At 43.9% G+C, this 17,828-nt stretch overlaps 1 protein-coding gene across 2 annotated transcripts in view; it reads left to right on the forward strand.

Annotated features, from left to right (window-relative positions):
* The window catches only part of ebf1a (EBF transcription factor 1a), a 52,535-nt gene extending 43,042 nt beyond the window's left edge, over positions 1-9,493 (forward strand). Inside the window, exons 12-17 of one of the 2 annotated variants that reach the window (XM_034121335.1) lie at positions 1,035-1,100; positions 1,565-1,727; positions 2,869-3,042; positions 4,967-5,164; positions 5,347-5,415; positions 6,574-9,493. In XM_034121335.1, coding sequence (XP_033977226.1) covers positions 1,035-1,100; positions 1,565-1,727; positions 2,869-3,042; positions 4,967-5,164; positions 5,347-5,414 — 669 coding nt within the window. In that variant the 3' untranslated portion in view covers position 5,415; positions 6,574-9,493. The remainder of the gene's footprint in view (positions 1-1,034; positions 1,101-1,564; positions 1,728-2,868; positions 3,043-4,966; positions 5,165-5,346; positions 5,416-6,573) is intronic. The other variant, XM_034121336.1, reaches the window with a different exon arrangement.
* Positions 9,494-17,828: the final 8,335 nt, after the last annotated feature.

Here is a 17,828-nt window from a genome sequence, read left to right on the forward strand (position 1 = left end):
CTCTCGTCATGTCCTGGGCGTGCTCGACAGCCTCCACAATGTGCGGGGCTAAGAGACTGTGTGTGTGTGTGTGTGAGTGTGTGTGATATGAGGTCTGATTGAAAGGCGGTGTGTCACGGAACAGAGAGCACACATGCTCCAGGGCTTGTTCACAGCGAGGGATACACTCAAGAGGGTATAGCGCACAGCGTGTGTGTGTGTGTGTGTGTGTGCGAGTGGAAGAGAGAGCGGGAGGGAGAGAAAGAAACGCGGGTAAGGTTGGAGGGGAGGGGGCTGCAATTTTCTGGTTGTCGCGCCTCCAGCATATATCCTGGCCCCGGCACATTAACTTTTAAAAAGGGTTTCGTAGGGCTGTAGGTGTCTACATCACACACACATATAACGACCGCCTGGAGTCACACACTCACACACTCAGGCAGGGAGAAGAATAGAGACGGGGAGAGGAGAGAAAGGAGGGTAAGCGGGAGAAAATGAGCGGCAAACACTACTGAAGGATAAATGTTTGATGTGGGAAATTCCACTCGGCGGTTTTCACCTGAGCAATGATGCTCTACATTTATCTCACAAAGTGGAAGCAGGGCCATTCACTGGGATCATTACCAGGGTTAATACGGGGCAGGAGACGAGTGTGTCCCCACTGACGAGGGGAGTTGTGTCGCCGTCAACCTGATGATATGTTGTGTTAAATGAGATTGATGCGTGATCATGTGAAGTAGATTCATGATCCGCCGCTGACAGCAGGGAGGGGAAGATGTAGAAGATGGCTGACTGATAGAGAGATATAGGCTCATGTTTTATTCACAGATAACAGTATCTTACCTCTGCTCTCCCAAACTGCCCGGCTGGTAACAAAGTGCCGGGACAGGCCCATTTCTCTTCCTCTCCCTTCCTCCGTCTGCCTCCTTCCTCATCGCGCTCTCTGTTCTGCATTCACAGCATAATGTAAGACGTGAAATGTAATAAAAGTGACTGAACTCTTTGAGCCTTCACACTCGTGATCAATCCCCTTCCTCTCTTTGTGTGCTTGATTGTAGGAGGTGATCTTAAAGAGAGCAGCAGACCTCGTGGAGGCCTTGTACGGGATGCCTCACAATAACCAGGTAAACACTCGCACCGGCACAAACGTCAATATCTTTTTCCTCCAATTATGTGTGGGGTTCGGACCACTCGCAGCATCAAAGGTGGCGTCTCCTTCGGCCCCGCAGCACCCTGCTGTGTTTCATGCGAGGCGTGGGACCGCACACACATGGGAATAAGTCAGTGCTTTTATCCGCTCATGTGTTGGGGCGGAAAGGAGGAGATGTACAATGAGGGAGGAGAGCATAATAGGAAGTGAACAGAATGTGGAGGAGAAGTGGGATTAAGACTGAGAGGACGACGCTAATGAGATTTACTGGAGCCAATCCCACCACTCCCAGTGACCACTGATAACAAAACATTTAGCCTTTCTATGTTTACATGAAAAATATCTCAAGTGCAGATCTTCATACTAAGCATCAAGGGTGGATGTTCTCTTCTTCTCCTCTCCTGTTGATGACCAACGCTCTTTTTTTTTCTTCCTCAGGAGATGATTCTGAAACGAGCAGCAGATATTGCAGAGGCGCTCTACACGACGGTGCCACGGGGGCACAACCAGCTGTCCGGCCTCGGCGGCGGCTCCGTCCATGCTGGCATGATGGCAGTTAACTCCTTCACTGGGTCGGAGGTGGCACAAACAGCCAATCAGGGTAAGCAACAGAAAACAATTAACGTGTTATTATCATGGGGAATGTGTGTTTTGGTGAAAGAAAGATGGATTGTAAAGAAGTGGGAAAGGGAGACTTTTATTTGTCATGTGGGAATTTCAGAGAGGGTGATTTAAGAGCAGGGAGCAAATAAGGAAGATTCTGAAAAAGGAGGACAGGAGGAGGAGGAGGAGGCGGCGGTAAGAAACAGGGGGCACTTGAGTCGAGGAAAGAACGAAGGTGAGAGAGTGAAGAATGGAGAAAAAGAGAGCCGCGGATGGAGTACGATGGAGAAATATGAGCGGGTCCTAGGGGTGTGTATATTAGACTGGGGTCGGCCCCTGTCTGACAGAGAGAGATGTGGGTGCAGTCAGCGGTGATTCATCACATGTATCAGGGGAAGGAGAGCCCAGTGGATGGACCAGCCTCTGGATATGTCTCAATACTTCCAATGAGCTTCCTCCGTCCTTCATCTTCATCTGGAAACATGCCTCAGATGTGGAGAACACAACAGATATCAGCTACGCGACTACAGTTTCCAACTCATAACGGATGACGAAAGGGAATTGGTGGTACCTAATTATAAAGAAGGAGGCTACTACAGTGGAGAAGTGCCGCCCTGTTTGCACTAGAGAGCAGAAAATTCCTGATGTTCAATTCCAGCTGTTTTTTTTTCTCCGTTGTCAGCGCATTGGACCAGGGATGTATATTTATAGTTTCCATCTTGTCCTCCTTCTGTCTTGCTGCCCCCGTAAAGCATAAAGGAGAGAAAGGTCCTGTCAGAAATAGTGGCTTCATTCTTTATAAATGACAGGCGATCTGCAGAGGCCTTTTAGTGTTAATTGCCTTATCGATATATCTAATTTTGGAGCGGAGCCAGTAAGGTGAAAGGCCTCTTGTTTCAGTAGTTGGATAGCAGCTAGTTCCCTCTCAAATCATATCCCTCCGCTCTGTTCATTGCTTTCTCGCTCTGCCATATGCTGTCTTAAGAGTTTTCAGTATATTATTTTGGCTTGTATAGCCTTGCCCATTAGCCGTGTAGGGAAAAGATTATTTGGCAGCGCCGCATGTCCTCATTTTGTTTTGTCTGCCATCTGCTAAATCTTAACACCTATTCTCTTTCTCTCCGTCTCCCCGTCCATAGGTTACAGTAGGAACACGAGCAGTGTCTCCCCTCATGGTTATGTCCCAAGCTCAACTCCGCAGCAGAGCGGCTACAGCACCACTAGCATGAATGGCTACTCTAACTCTGGCATGGCAACCTTGGGCACCTCGCCCAACTTCCTCAATGGATCTGCAGGCAACTCGCCCTATGCTAGTGAGTACAACACACACCACACCTGAAACCAAGTGGGGGCCAAAAGATAAAACATGGGAAGCAAAAAAGATCAAGCCTTTTAAACATAAAAGAATAAGAATTTCGCAGGAGTTGAGAAAGGGGGGAGGAAATAAGATGTGACACGAGGGGGGGGGAAGTCATGCAGTTCAGCTGGCTCATCTGTTTCTTTAAGAACAGAGTCAAACGCAAATCCCCACTTTATTGGCCAGGGGAGCAGATCACCTAGCACCCCCCCCTGCCGACACACCCCACCACCTCTGTTCACACACACACATTCACCCTCTACATTAAAGACCCTTGATTAAATCAATAAACTAATTGCTAGAGAAGCAATTCCATTTCAGCTCTTTGATTCCTGGGTGTTAACAAGTATTTTAACAGGCTCATCGGCCCCACACAGACACTTTCAATCAATGGCCCCTCGGCCTGCCTTTGTAGGTCCAATTTTCATTAATTGATTAGTTAGGCCCCTTCATAAATGGATTATGACTTTATTGCGAGGATTTGTCAGGAGGAGCCATAAAAGCTAAGTGTTGGATAATAACAACAATAAAGGCAGAAGCAGATATCAGAGGGCAGGTGAAATACGACTCGGTTGATTGTAAAATCACTGAAGGGGAAAATGCTCTTAGTATATTAGCAGACAAAAGACAAACCCAGCAGGATGAATGGGATGATGGCAGGGGGAGGAAGAGTTTTAGGTTGTGAAGATATCGTTTTAGTCATTTTTGTCAGTGGATGAGCCAAAATCCAGCCTTGTATAAAGCCTAAATATCAAAATGTTAGTTTTAATAATTTGTTTTTCCTTTTAAAAACCAATGTCTTATGTGTCCAATCTTAACAAAATTAAATCCAGACCGCTAGGGTTGATTCGCAAATCTGAGAAGTTCCCAAACAAAAAGCTTTAAGGGAACAAAAGTCACTTGCTAATACTCAGCATCAAGTGTTATTTAACTCAAAATAACAAAGACATGGTTTACAAACAGTCACAGTCGCAGGTGGTTCTGCTTATAAAAAGATAAACTGGTCCTGTTAGCGAACAAGCAAATTAGCTACTTTAGTACAAATGTACACTTAGTAAGCTACCTTGTTTCCTTCTCCCATTAAACTCATTGTTGAATGAACTAGCTAGCTTCATTAGCTCGCCTACCAGCCCACAGAGTAGCCCCTATGCCACCAAGCCTCTAAAACCACATATCTTTGCAAAAGTGTAGATTCATTTCACTGTGCCATTCTCTTGTGTGATCAGGCCTTTAGGCTTTCAGGTTATGATGCTGATAATGAGGCTCAACATATGGCCGACAAACGAATAAACCATGTTCTAGGCGATAGCAATGAAAACACAAAGAACCATTATCACGCCGATGTTATCAGCCCGTCTGCTCTGGCTGTTCATTGAAATCTCGCGGATGATTATCCGTGATGAAGGTGATGTGGGAGAGCCTTGTTTGCCCTGAAAAACGAATTACGGGTACAGCACCCCGAGTTAGGGGGGAGATGTTTATCGAGCTGTTGCAACAGCATGAGTCATCAAAACAGAGCCATCAGAGGGAAATAATGCTTGGGGCTGTTTTCGATGCAAGTTTCCAACTCAACACATTTTATTCTTGGCTATGGAATATCTCATTGCCAGGTAGATGCTGAAAAAACAAAAATGCAAACATTTTAAATCTGAGCCAGCTGATCTGAGTCCAAAATATCACCCCCCTCCCCCATCCCACCATCATCCATTGACCAGTCCCTTTCTGTTCGTCCCGCCTGCCCGTCCTCTGCCCTCGGCCCTCTCTCTAACCTCGACTCTCCCCCCTCTCCATCTTCATCACTCCTTCCCTGTCCTTCTTCCCCGACGTGCTCCCTACGACCCCCCTTAACCCCCCTATCCTGCCCGTCTCTCTTCTCTCAGTCGTCCCGTCCAGCCCCACCATGGCCTCGTCCACCAGCCTGCCCTCCAACTGCAGCGGCTCCTCCGGCATCTTCTCCTTCTCCCCCGCCAACATGGTGTCCGCCGCCGTCAAGCAGAAAAGCGCCTTCGCCCCCGTCGTGCGACCACAGAACTCCCCCCCGCCCACGTGCAACAACGCTACTAATAACGGCCTGCAAGGTAAGCCGCCGAACACCTTACATTCATTGACATGCTATCCAATGTATGTGTATATCTCTGCATCAAGCTTTAATCCTGCTTTTCTTAACCTGCTTATGTTAACAATTTCTCACTTTTGTTCCCACTTCTTCCTCCTCCTCCTCACTCCCTGTTTCTCCTTCCACTCTCCTTCCTTACTTTAGATCAGTCTTTTGTGGATTCTAGCAAGTACTCATCAAACAACTCTCTGCAGGGCCTGGCCTTCTCCTGAAGTACGTTGATTTCCTCCTTCTTTGTTTCGTTCCGCGCGACACTCTCCCACACCGCTCATTTGCACCGGCAGCTCATCCTGCCCTGCCCTTCCTTCTCCTTTCTGTTTTTATTTGTCACCCTCGACTTGTCAAGAGACAGCATGCCACGCCACATGTGTTCCATTTCCTGTTTTCACTTCCTGCTTCCTGCGGCGGAGGGGGGGGGGGTTTGTTATGCCACCGTGGGTCATTCTGTTTTCCCATATCCATCGAATGCAGCGCAGGGTCTGTTAGTCTAGGCAGGATGTTGTACGGTGTTGAGATCCTGAGAGAGAGAAATGATGGATGGGAATCTTTATCAGAGCCCCGAGCTAAGCACTTCCTCACTTCCTCTGTCGGCGTTGATGAGCGCTGACCACGGTGACCCAAAGGGCCATTGGCCACTGCGCACTGATCTCATTGACACACACACACACACACACACTCACGCACACTCTGTTAATCCCAACAAGCCGGAGACACTTAGGAAATAACCAGAGAATTAGTGGATTGAAGAGAGAAGGGGGAATCAATAGTGAGCCAATATCTTATATGAAAAATTCCTCCCAGTGATGGCTTCTGTGTCAATCCACGGGGAAGGGATAGGGGTGAGGGGGAGGTGGGAGAGAGGAGGTGAAAGACCGCGGAGCGAGTGGCAGGCAGAGCATGATATAAGAAAGTAAAAATGTGAATAAAGCTCTTGACTTCAATTTCCATGTTCGAGTGTTGAGCGTAATTTCACCGCCTCTGTCATCCCACATCACCGCGTCCCCCCCCCCCCCTCTCTCATGTCTGATTTATGCTCCATGATGCACTATGGGCTCACACAATGTAACTGCTAACAATTAACAGCGACAGCTTTTGCATGCAGCTATTCAGAAAACAAACTGGAATGATGTTAGCCAAGTTAGCGGCGCGGCGGAGGAAAATGTTTTGATTTTGGGGGCCTCGGAACGAAGAGATAATGAGGGAGAGCGTCTTTGTTCGCCAGATGCTGGAGCACATTGCTGTTATGTGACTGTTGTGATGACAGATGAAACCCAGCAATCACATGACTGACCTCTCTCTCTCTCTCTCTCTCTCCCTTTCTCTTTCTTTCCTTACCCACAATCTTCCTCCCCCTCTTTTCCCACAAAACAGCGATTCCCGGGATGATCGTTCCACCCATGTAGAGGACCTGGGATGGCTGGAGATTTGGGAATGTTTGAGAGGGGGAAAAGTCACAGTAGCAGAGTCTGGCGAGTCTCTGTTGGGCTCCGGAGCTGAACTGAAGGAAGTGAAGATAAGACGCAGGACTCTGTTAAACTCAGGCCTTTCCATTGGGATTTCATCTGAAGGGATAAGGGGAGGAGAGGAACAAGGAACAATACGAACCTTTGTGATGTAATTTCCCTCTTGGTTGAATTAGTGTAGCTTCTCTGACACCGCGTTGGATGGAGTGTATAGAGACTGATAGTTTACCCACAGTGTGACACTGACCTCATGAAAAGAGCATTTATTTATCTTTTATGTTTATGCCTGTAAGGTTTGGGTTTGATTAGCGGAGGCCCCACACCGTCTCGCAAACCGTGACTCGCACAAACAACAGTGAAGCGTTGGTTTGGCCATGAAGTTTGCGTAACCTCTGTCACAATAGAAGATGCTTTCTTTAGTGAAACCACATAACAACACACTAGCCAAATGGAGCTAAGGTCAACAACAACAAAAAAACTAAGAAATACAGAAAAGTCAACCTTCAACTTTGCTGCTAATTATCCCATTTATCTAAAAAATGGCATAAGAGAATCGCCCTGTGCTAATTCCACATCAGAAACCATGCCTTTCTTTTATTTTCGACCCCCGTTTGGTTTGTTTGTTTGTTTGTTTGAATTTTAATAAAACTGTGAGGATTGAGCTGTTTGCAATATGCTTTTCTGCTTGTCATGTGAAGGTGGTGGTTCAGCCAAAATTGACATTTTGTCTGAGATTTGAGTGAAAAGCCAGAGGATGTGTGTGTCCAGCCAGCACTGTACTGAAGGAGTCTAGCAAATATCAAATTAGAATAAATGCGTGATATATGTGATATATTTTTGTATATAAAAAAAAATCATTTGATGTTTCTTTTTCTTTTTTTGCGATAGCTATAGTTTGAAATGTAAACATTAAAATGTCTTAAGGCAGCTTCTCAGTACAGAAAATAGATTTACCGTGTTGTCAATATCTCATCTGCTAAACATGACAAACATGGATTCGGATACAAAAAGGGGATTCTGTAAAATATCCTATAAATAATGTATTTATCCCTTGTATTTGTACATTGCCTCTCACCCTCGTTTAGTTGTATTGTGTAAGTTTAATACAGTAAGTGAACATATTTCACAGTGTTTTGTTTCGTTATTTACTGTTGTCTCTCACTATTTAAATGTGACTTTTTTTTTTAAATCTTTTTTGTTTTGTATGTTGATTGTTTTGCATTGGTGAACCATGCTTTCAGTTGTTGATTCAAAAACATGCCATTGTCTATTTTTGTATTATTTGTAAGTTAATAAAACATTTCAGTTTATTTCCTTATGAAAATGTTTATTGTATGGCAAAAAAGTAGCATCTTATTCAGAGTATTTGGTTGAAGTAGATTTTTTAAGAATATATACACACATTAATATATACTGTAAATCTATATCTTTTTGTTGGGGCTTTCAGATTGATCCTGTTCTTGAACTGATAATATGCATGGGTTCTTCTCTTGAGTGACACTTTCTTTTTGTGTGTGTGTGGAAACCAAGAGAACTAAGAAATTGCTCTGTGTTTTTCTTTCTTTGAGTTCTTCTTTTTCCCCCCTGTTCTTTCTTTTCCTATGTTATTTATGCCTGCTTACATACTGTATCTATATACTCTTTCTTTTTTTCTGTCACTGTAATCTTTACCAGCAGTCTAGATGCCTTAACAATGCAAACCCATTCTTCATTCAATCACATGTACAGTTTTCTACCCTCACCACAATTGTCTATTGCCACAGAGGAATTCATGGGAACTTGGGGACAAAGCACAAACACACTGTTTGGTGGTGAAGCCAGACTAGAATACAAAGAGCCATAATTCAACAATCACACACACCCCGATGTACTATAATACTACAGCAATGGCACGCTTTGAAGGAGGCGCGTCCCAGCAGTGCTCATTGCACTTTAGTGTTCACAGAAACACTTTTCTTTCGTAGCGATTATGTAGCGTTTTTTCCAATTAATGAAATAATTTCATCCGCATGTTGATAATATTTCTCGTTAACCACTGGATCACAACAGTGTGACAACACAGAGCCGTTTTAATTGTAGTACAAAGGGGCGCACAGTGAAGAGAAACACTGTCACAGCACAATTTGAATCTCACACATGGAGTCGTAGGACTGACTCCAGTATCTGACATCCGATCACCTCAGTCCTGCTCTCCGTGGATCAGCCTTCAGACAATACAGCTTCATTACAAGCTAAACAGAACAAGAACAAGTGAGGAAGCATGAAAGGGGGCTCCTTGGCCCCTCAGCCATTTCTGTAGTCTTTTCTTTGTGTCTGCCGTGTGTCTTCAAGCTGTTGCTGGACAGAGAATAGGGCTTTTCTCTCTGCTTTTCTTTCCTAGAGCCTGGTTTTGTTAAGTGGGTAGAAAGGAGCGTTTTAACAGAGGCGCCTGCTGACAGACGAGTGTTTTTCGGGCACTTGTGTGCTTGTGCTGGTCGGGGCCGGGCGGGAGGGGCCGCACCATATCTGTTTCAAATGAACTATAGAGGTCTGTTGTCATACAATGGCTTCTTTGTAAGCAAAGTTCCATCCTGATTATGAATATTGGTAATGGGTGACAACGTTTTGTATTTAGGTAACAAACAATGAAAAAGATGCAAACCAAATAGCTGGTGTCTATTTTTCCCTCTGTTTTGTCTTTGACTGCAAATACACTGAACAGCTCTATGATATAAGGGAAGAAAAAAAAATTCTACTGTATAGATTGTTATTGTTTTTGATGAAAATTGAGCTGTAAGATAACTTTTGGACTCTCACAATGTTGAATTAAAGTTACCTCTTGTCTGTGACTTTGTCAGTTGTCATTTTTATTTTTTTAAATACAAGTGCATATTCAACCATTGATGGCCTCCGGTATTTCTTGATGTGCGCTAATTCAAACAACTTCACACTGGACACTGCAATTTCTTATGTCAAAGCAATACAAATGACAAGTGTGAAACTCAAAGGAGAGACAAATATAGCGCAGACCCCTTCCATCTCATTTAGATGCCACATTTGGCATATGAAGATGGGGTTTCTGTAGCTTTTTGTCATATTTACATCTAAAAGCATCATCATCAGTTGACTAAGAATAGATGAGACCTGGCCATCACTAATACCACAGGTCAGAAAAAGGCCTGCGTCCCCTCCCCCCACTGGGCTCCTGTCTCTAATTAATCTAATTCATTACTGCATTACTGATGGCATGGTGAACATGGTTAGCCTGACAAGTTTCCTCCTAAACATATTAGTTAATGATGATTCCAAGGTTATTAATTGCAAACGCACCAGCCCACCATAATTGAGTCATCATTTGCATACCCGGTCATCAGCAGAAAATTAATTTTTTTTTTTTTTTTTTGCATATCTAATTTAGGGGCATGCGATTGGATTAGCCTGTGAAAATAGCGGATCCCGGGATTCTGCTGACCTCAGAGTGTTCCAGGGTCTCCACGGTAACTGGAGGCTTCCGCAACCCCGAGGGGCGGGGGAGCGAGGCGACCTGGAAGTACTGATGAAATGAGGACTCGTAAACACTGTGTGTGTGTGAGTGTGTTTGCCTCCTTAATTGCCCAAAGGTTTGTAACTGCATCGGGCTTTTCTCCCATACATCTAATAACAGAGTTGATACTTTGCTGACAAACACTAAAGTGGGTTGTGGTGTGCACGATTTAGCGGTAAGAGGTGGGATATTGAATTATGGAGGTTACACACAGGAAAAAATGAGTCCTGGAGCCTAATGTTTTTGAGTAGCGAGCCGAGCACCGCTGCCATGTTGCACCGCGGCTCCAGCTTCCCGCTTTGCCCAAATGCGGCTGGCAACACATTCACACCCGTAAATCATAAATACATATAGACAAAAGGTGAGCCTATTTTGCTTTTTATTTCCAGCAGCTCTCCAGGCCCAGATAGACTGGTCAGTGTGGGAGGAGGACAATAGGAGTGGGAGGCCTCACTATCTGGGGACTTAACATTAGACACCATTCCTGGAGAGCTCTGAATACAGCCTTCGCACATCAAGAGAGGAGCTTCTCTGCTACTAGTACCCTAATGAAATATATTAATGCACATATTCCTCTTCACCATCTCCCTCTCCTCCTCCGTTTTCTCATTCTCCTCCCTGCATGGACACATGAAGAGCGGAGAGGCGTGTTTGAAAGAAAAACAGGAGTCCCCATGGGGATCCCAGGATAAGGAAAGGAAAGAAATGGAAAGAGAGGATGGGAGTGAGGGGGGGTAGTATTCAGAATGGAGGCAAACCTAGGCAGTGAGCAAAAGACAAGGAGAGGAGGGATGAATATTAATAATATTCTATGTCGGAAAATAGTCACAATGGACATCATAGAGGGAAGAAAGTTCCACTCCCGGCCTTGCTTAGTGTGTGTTTGCAGGTGCACACACTCGGTACAAGACAGAGCATATTTGAGTGCATGGCATACCTCGAAAGAGTGTGTGCACTCACATCCAGGGTTTGCGCTCTCGCTTACGAGGGTGTGTGGTCGTTTCCCACAGTAATTATCTCCACGACTGTGGGTGTCTGTCTATGATCTGTGTGGTACCTGTCAGAGGGAGCCCGTGCTTTATATTCCCTGTAATTGCTGCTGCTAATTTACTGTGCGTTGGCCTAATGAGTAGGGAGGTGAGGGGCTGGGGTATGTAATGGATGTTAGAGAGATAGCGATGGAGAGATGGATTTCACCACTGCCGGCAGAGAGAGGGAGGAGGGGAGGAGGCCGACGAACTGTGTGTGTTAAGCAAGCATGTAGAACACTTATCTTTATTGTTCTACTAAAATGAGAAAAAAAAAAAGAGATAAGCTATTTGCCCGCCCCTTCCTACTTTCTCTCTCCCCTCAGCTGACAGTACGGTTGCGACGGCAGCGCGCACATTAGACAAGCTTTTTGTTATGTTGATTAATGATAAAAGCAAATCCATAAATAATATAGATTATTTATTCCATTTATTCACATGCTAATTAGAGCTGGAAGCAGATACCTCAGAGAGATGAGGTTTGTTTCTCTCCTCATCTGTTCCAGTGCAGCCAGATAGACCAACTGACATTCAGACAGAGGCAGAGACAGTCCCACATTAATGTCATTCACACTTTGAAGCACCAATGGTATCTTGTGATGGGGACACGTCCACGTTTCATTTCTCCCTAATGAGGTCATGATAGAGGCCAGTGGTTTCCTGCACACACACACACCCTCAGTGTTTGCTCTTGACGAGCGCTGGATTGACAGGGTCGTCTTTGATTGATGCACCGCGGTTCTTCCACATGTTCTACAGCTCACTCATTTAATTATGTTTCCTAAGCATCATTAAGTACCATTATATTCTATCATATTCTAATGAGAGAGGTGGCCAGTCGCAGGACGAGCTAATTGGTGATTAATGTTGTGTATCAGTGAGAGACAATGCAAGATTGGTCGTTTAATGACACAACACTGTATTTAAGTGCTGAATATGTACAAAAAAAACACAAGCAGAGAGGAGTGTGGGGGTGGGATTAGAAAAGGCCTGATTGAAAAAAACTGATATTAGCTCTTAAAGGCCTAATCTCCACTTGGCTTTCTACACACACACACTTCCTGTTTTATTCTGAATTGTTCACCTTTTAGCCACATTACACACACTTACTCAGATAATGCCTGAAACCGTCCTCGCAGGCATAACTCACCTGCTCCTCGAGATGAAACGCTAACTCAGTATTGATGCACTGCTTTGCAGGTAGGTACGCACACACACCCCCACACACACACAGACACAAACATCCTCATCTGGTATTGACATGCCGCGCGGCTGAAGGTGTTTCCATTTAAGGTCAGTCGATTGCCTTAAGTATGTAATGTTAGGAGGGGGGTCCGTAAACATGTCAAATTAGCAGTAATGAATGAGCAGGCACCGGCAGGGGGAACTGTCAGGGTGCACGCCCAGGACAATACATTACCCTGAGTTATCCTAGTCTGCCCTCGTCGAAACACACACACACACACACACACACACACTCATACGCACAAAGTAGTGGGACCCATTCAGTGGTCACACACTCGGCTTTAATGGGCTGTGTGGCTGATTGGTGTCCAAGACATGAAAAAAAACACTTGACGTAGACACAGAGTATGGAAAGTTCAGGGTAAAAAATACGCTAAAACAAAGTTGTAAGATTGACATAACCACTGAGATGTAGAAAAAGAAATGAGTAAAACAAATGTATGAAAATAGATAGAGAGATAGAGGACCGGGCTAGAGGGAGAGAAAACAAACGGTGGTATTTATTTTTTCTTCTCAGTGTTGAAACAGGAAAAGGACCTCTGGTTTAATAAACCATGAATCCTTTCACAGAGGGTTTGTATGTTATTCTTCGGAGAAACAGATACGTGGGGAGGGAAGGGGGGGACAGAGAGAGAAAGAGAAGCAGAGAGCAAGGGGGGGGGATGCTCTGCAACCATATGAATTTCTCTCTCTCTCTCACACAAACACACACACACACACACACACACCCCTCAGCCCACTTCCAGGCTGTATGTTAGTTTTGGGTTGTAAGTGTGTGGGATGAAGGAGGGGGGTTACACATCCTCCTCGGACCAGCCTGAGAGAGAATGAGCATAAATGAGAAGTAAAAGATATACTTCCCATCTGTAAGTGATTAAATCCTTCTCCCCTTCCCCTCAGCGTTTGACAGTTTGTGAAAATATCTCTGTAACATATTCGCTCCGAGCACAAAGTCACCACAACAGTGTGTGTGTACATCGGTATGTGCCGCATGTGAGGGAAAATGTCCACTTGAATTCTTAAGCGTGTTTTTACTGTATGCACTGATAAATAAACATGTACACAAACATGAACCTACTGTCTCGGTATGTTGTCTCCCCCCCCCCACCTCTCCTCTCGCCCCCTCTCCTTCCTGTAACAAAGGTTACATTGATCATGTTTCTTAAAGAGACTCTGTATTTCCACATGGCCCTGCCTCTGATATGTTTTTCTTGGCAGGTCCAGCTTCTACGTTTGTCATTCACTCAGCATATTTTAACAAATTAGAAACATTAGAAACCAGGATCGCAACAATGTTTTGGTTTGGTTTCGAAACTCTTATGGTCCCCACATATTTCAAAACACGGGCGAATTGTTTGACAGCCGAGCGGAATAAAACCCTAAAACAACTTTTTCATTGGAAACACATGCTCGGTGAATTACAACCTTAGCATTAATGTTAATGTGTGTTCGCACTGGCTCATTTGTTGACGTGTGAACGGTGACACCATGTAAGTGTGTGTGTCTGCGTGCACATGTATGTCCCCTTACACATGCAGGGATGTGTAGGTGACCGTGTGGTTGCCAGTGTGTCTGTGTATGTAAGGGACAAAGGGACACAGTGCTCCACATAACAGCATTACAGATGGCTGTTGTGAGTGGTTGTGACAGTGAAAGCGAGTGGGTTCCCACTCCATACAGATGTACTCTGAGTGACCTTACAAACACAGTGGAACTAAAACAGGCCCCCTACCTCTCGCTCTCACTCTGGCACACACTGTCAATTCTCACTCAGCCCTTGCGGGGCACTAAAAGTTGTTTCCTGAGCCAGGAATACATCAAGGGCCAAGAATATATAAGCGGGGAGCAGGAGAGATGCATAGCTAGGGTCCAGGAAAGCATAACTTGGACTAAGTAAATATTGGACTGAAGGATTAGTAGCATTTGCCACCTATAAAAGCAAGGCAGGTATGCCAGCCGGAGTTAACGACCACACGCTCTGACTTTACCCTGGATTGTTTTACCAACGAGCTGCTGTGGACAAAGGGGACATTTCAACAAGTTCACTTTATGGAGGAAATGTGGGGGAAAGTAGAAGTGACTTTACTTAGCTGAACAATCAGTCAGTCCCTTCCTTAATAAGGGACTGTATACAAATTATTGGAGTTGGGAGGGTGACCGAGGTGGAGCATTGATGGACAGAGTCAAGAAGGAGCAGACAGAGGAGAGGGGGGGGGGTGAAGGAGCAGCGGGGGGTCAGTGATGCGTAGAGACAAACCATTTGCACCTCGGAAGCATCTGAGCAGAGTGCTCTTGACTTCTCTCTGTGTGTGTGTGTGTGTGTGTGTGTGTGTGTGTGTGTGTGTGTGTGTGTGTGTGTGTGTGTGTGTGTGTGTGTGTGTGTGTGTGTGGTGTGTGTGTGTGTGTGTGTGTGTGTGTGTGTGTGTGTGTGTGTGTGTGTGTGGAAAGTCGGGGTCGGGGGAAACTGGGTTCAGATCTAGGATAGGTCACACTGTAATGGTGGAGTTTTTTAACAGCATTTTTGTTTCACATCTCCACAGCGCTCTTAAATGTCATGCGTTTTAAAAAGTCAGGGTCTCTGCGGGTTGCACTGACATTGATGTGTGTGCTTTCTTCAAACTGGAACCTTCCTCTTTCTGATTTAAAGCAACATTTTGTGCTCTCTGGTTACATTTGTTGACATCACTCAGCTCTTAACAGCAAATGTGATATGATAACTCAATCAGGCAAGATGCTAAATATTGAGATAAGCCCATAGTGACCCCGAAGAAAAATACGAGGCCAATCTGTTCCAGCCTGTTTCTGTGTTACAGTCACAATTACTGGAGATTACAGCTAAATCACTTCCACATGGGCTCAATGAAAACTTTACAATCTCTCCCACAATACAAGATGAGGTGACTTTGTTTGGACTCAAACCAACAGGGGAAAGAGGAGAGGAGGTGAAGGAGAGAAGGCCTAAGAGCAACGGGGGAGAGATTTGAGGGATAGGTGGAAGATTTTCGTAAAGAGCTTATTTTTTAACCATCATGCAACCATCATTTTCTCTCCCAAGAATTTCTGTTCCAAATTCTGTCAAATTGGAAACAAATGTTGTGGGTGAGACCGCACGGGAATAAAAAACATTCTTGTTGTTTCACAATCCACCACCAGAAAAGAGCTGGCTCAGAAGAGGAATAAAAGAATGAGCAAGCAAAGACAACAATCAAAATCAGCTTCAACATCACAGAAAGCAGAGGAATGCTCCAAGACAGCCCAATTATAAATACATATGTATTTGAAGGAGAAAATAAGGGGCTGTACAAAAAATATTTGAAGGGTCAGAAATGTAATCCAGAAATGAAGGGTTATATATGACTTATTTCTTAGCAGAAGGGAGGGTCATAATGTATTGGAAGAGTAGGGAGGTGGTCTTTTCTAAATTGTAGTACATACATTTGTACTTTCGAGGTTTATTGTAAATTAAATAAAAAGGTAACATGGCTTTTTTGTGTGATACATTGCATAAAGTCATGTTTGGCTATATGCAGGGGGTAAGAATCCTGTCATAAATTGAGCAACTTGTGGCTATGTGAAAATGAATGCTTGATTAAAATAGTGCTGCAGCGATTTAGCGTTGCAGTCCTAGGACATTGCAGACTAACAATGGACATTTCAAACATATCTTATGCAGCAGAACCAGAGATCCATTCCATGCACTCTTCTTCCTTGTCAAAATCCAAGGGAAAAAGGTGCTGAAAAGTAAAGCCCAAGTGGTAGTGACCAAAAACTGCAGTTCCTGAAATGGCCACTTAAGGCTAGTTCCAGAAGTGAGTCTATCTCCATAGGTCCCCACTTCCCAAATGATAATGCCAAACTTGAGATAAATGGGTTCATTTTATGTGCCCCACAAGAGCTTGCAAACAATATAATATGTTTATTATACAGTTACATGCCGCTTTACAGAAGCACGTTGCCCATACATCTAGCACAATGCATCTCAAATTTGACTTTTTTCTCAGAATTTGACTTTTTTTTTTATTTATTTTTTTTTTCAAAATGTTACTTTTTTTTCAAAATGTCTTCTTTCATTTTTTTTTGACTTTTTTTCCAGAATTTTGCTTTTCTTTTTTGCCCTAGACTTCTGCTTTCAGACGTAGTTAATTATGAAGTTATTACCCTATCCAATAATAATCCAATGCAGAGGCAATAATGTAATATAATTAGGGATGCAAAATTCCGGGAATTTTCAAAGATGGAAACTTTCCATGGGAATTAACGGGAATAAACAGGAATAAACTGGGATTTTTCTAAATTGAAGGTTGGCTCTTCATAGGGAACTTAAATATAGTTGGGGAAAGTATATTTTAGCATAATCTTGACTAAAACAAACAGATGCCATTCAAGTACACTTGAATATCCATGCCATTCCTCAATCACATCTATATGGCACACTGCTTACTACATGGCTATTGAGACCACACCCCCTACAGGCACTGTGCATTCCTCCATCACATGCACAGATGATTTCTAGAAGTAATATTTAACTCAACATTCATGTTTTTGTTCTTCAATGAAACAAATGATTGTTCAATAAAATAATTAAAACTTGTTCTGTTCTACTTACAAATAAATCTGTTGAAATGTCATGTTTTTTTAATTGTATTATTTTGCATGGATGTTTTCTTATGACAAAACAAAATGTTTATATTTATGCTTGGATACGATACAATTTGATTACATTACCCTGAATTCCCAGTTAGTTCCCATTAATTCCTATTAATTCCAATTATTCCCATGGAAAGTTTCCAATATGGAATATTTCCAAAATTCCCCAGCTTAACTTCCCATGGAAATTTATCGGAAACTTACCGGAAATGTTCCGCCCCTTTGCAACCCTAAATATAATACATTATTTTATATATATTACAGGGGACCTATCATGCAAAATGCACTTAAATATGTGTCCCCGGTGTGTCGGGGAACTCACGCAGTGTCAGAAAATAAAACCCTCTCTCTTTTCCTCCGTACCCAAATCTCTAAAAACGGGGCTACAACGGAGCTGATCCAGATTTGCGTCCGATATGACGTAATATCGGAAATGTAGGCTGGCTTTACACCCACGGCCCTATCAGAAACGTTGCTATCAGAAACAATGCCCGACTGTTTTGGACGTAATATGGTCGGTGCATGTTTACATTAGCATCGCTAACACTCAGAGCTAACCTGTACTGCACAGAGCATGTGTGTGAAGAAGCAGGAAATAAAAAGGAACTCACCTTGTGGTATAACCGGCAAGAGAGAAGGCCTTTGAGCTCCATACTGTTTCAGAAATAATCCTTGATAATCCATGATATGGCGTTTCATCACCGCAGTATCTGCCGGTAG

Source organism: Trematomus bernacchii, unplaced genomic scaffold (genome assembly GCF_902827165.1).
Source record: "Trematomus bernacchii unplaced genomic scaffold, fTreBer1.1, whole genome shotgun sequence".
Classification (NCBI taxonomy): domain Eukaryota; kingdom Metazoa; phylum Chordata; class Actinopteri; order Perciformes; family Nototheniidae; genus Trematomus; species Trematomus bernacchii.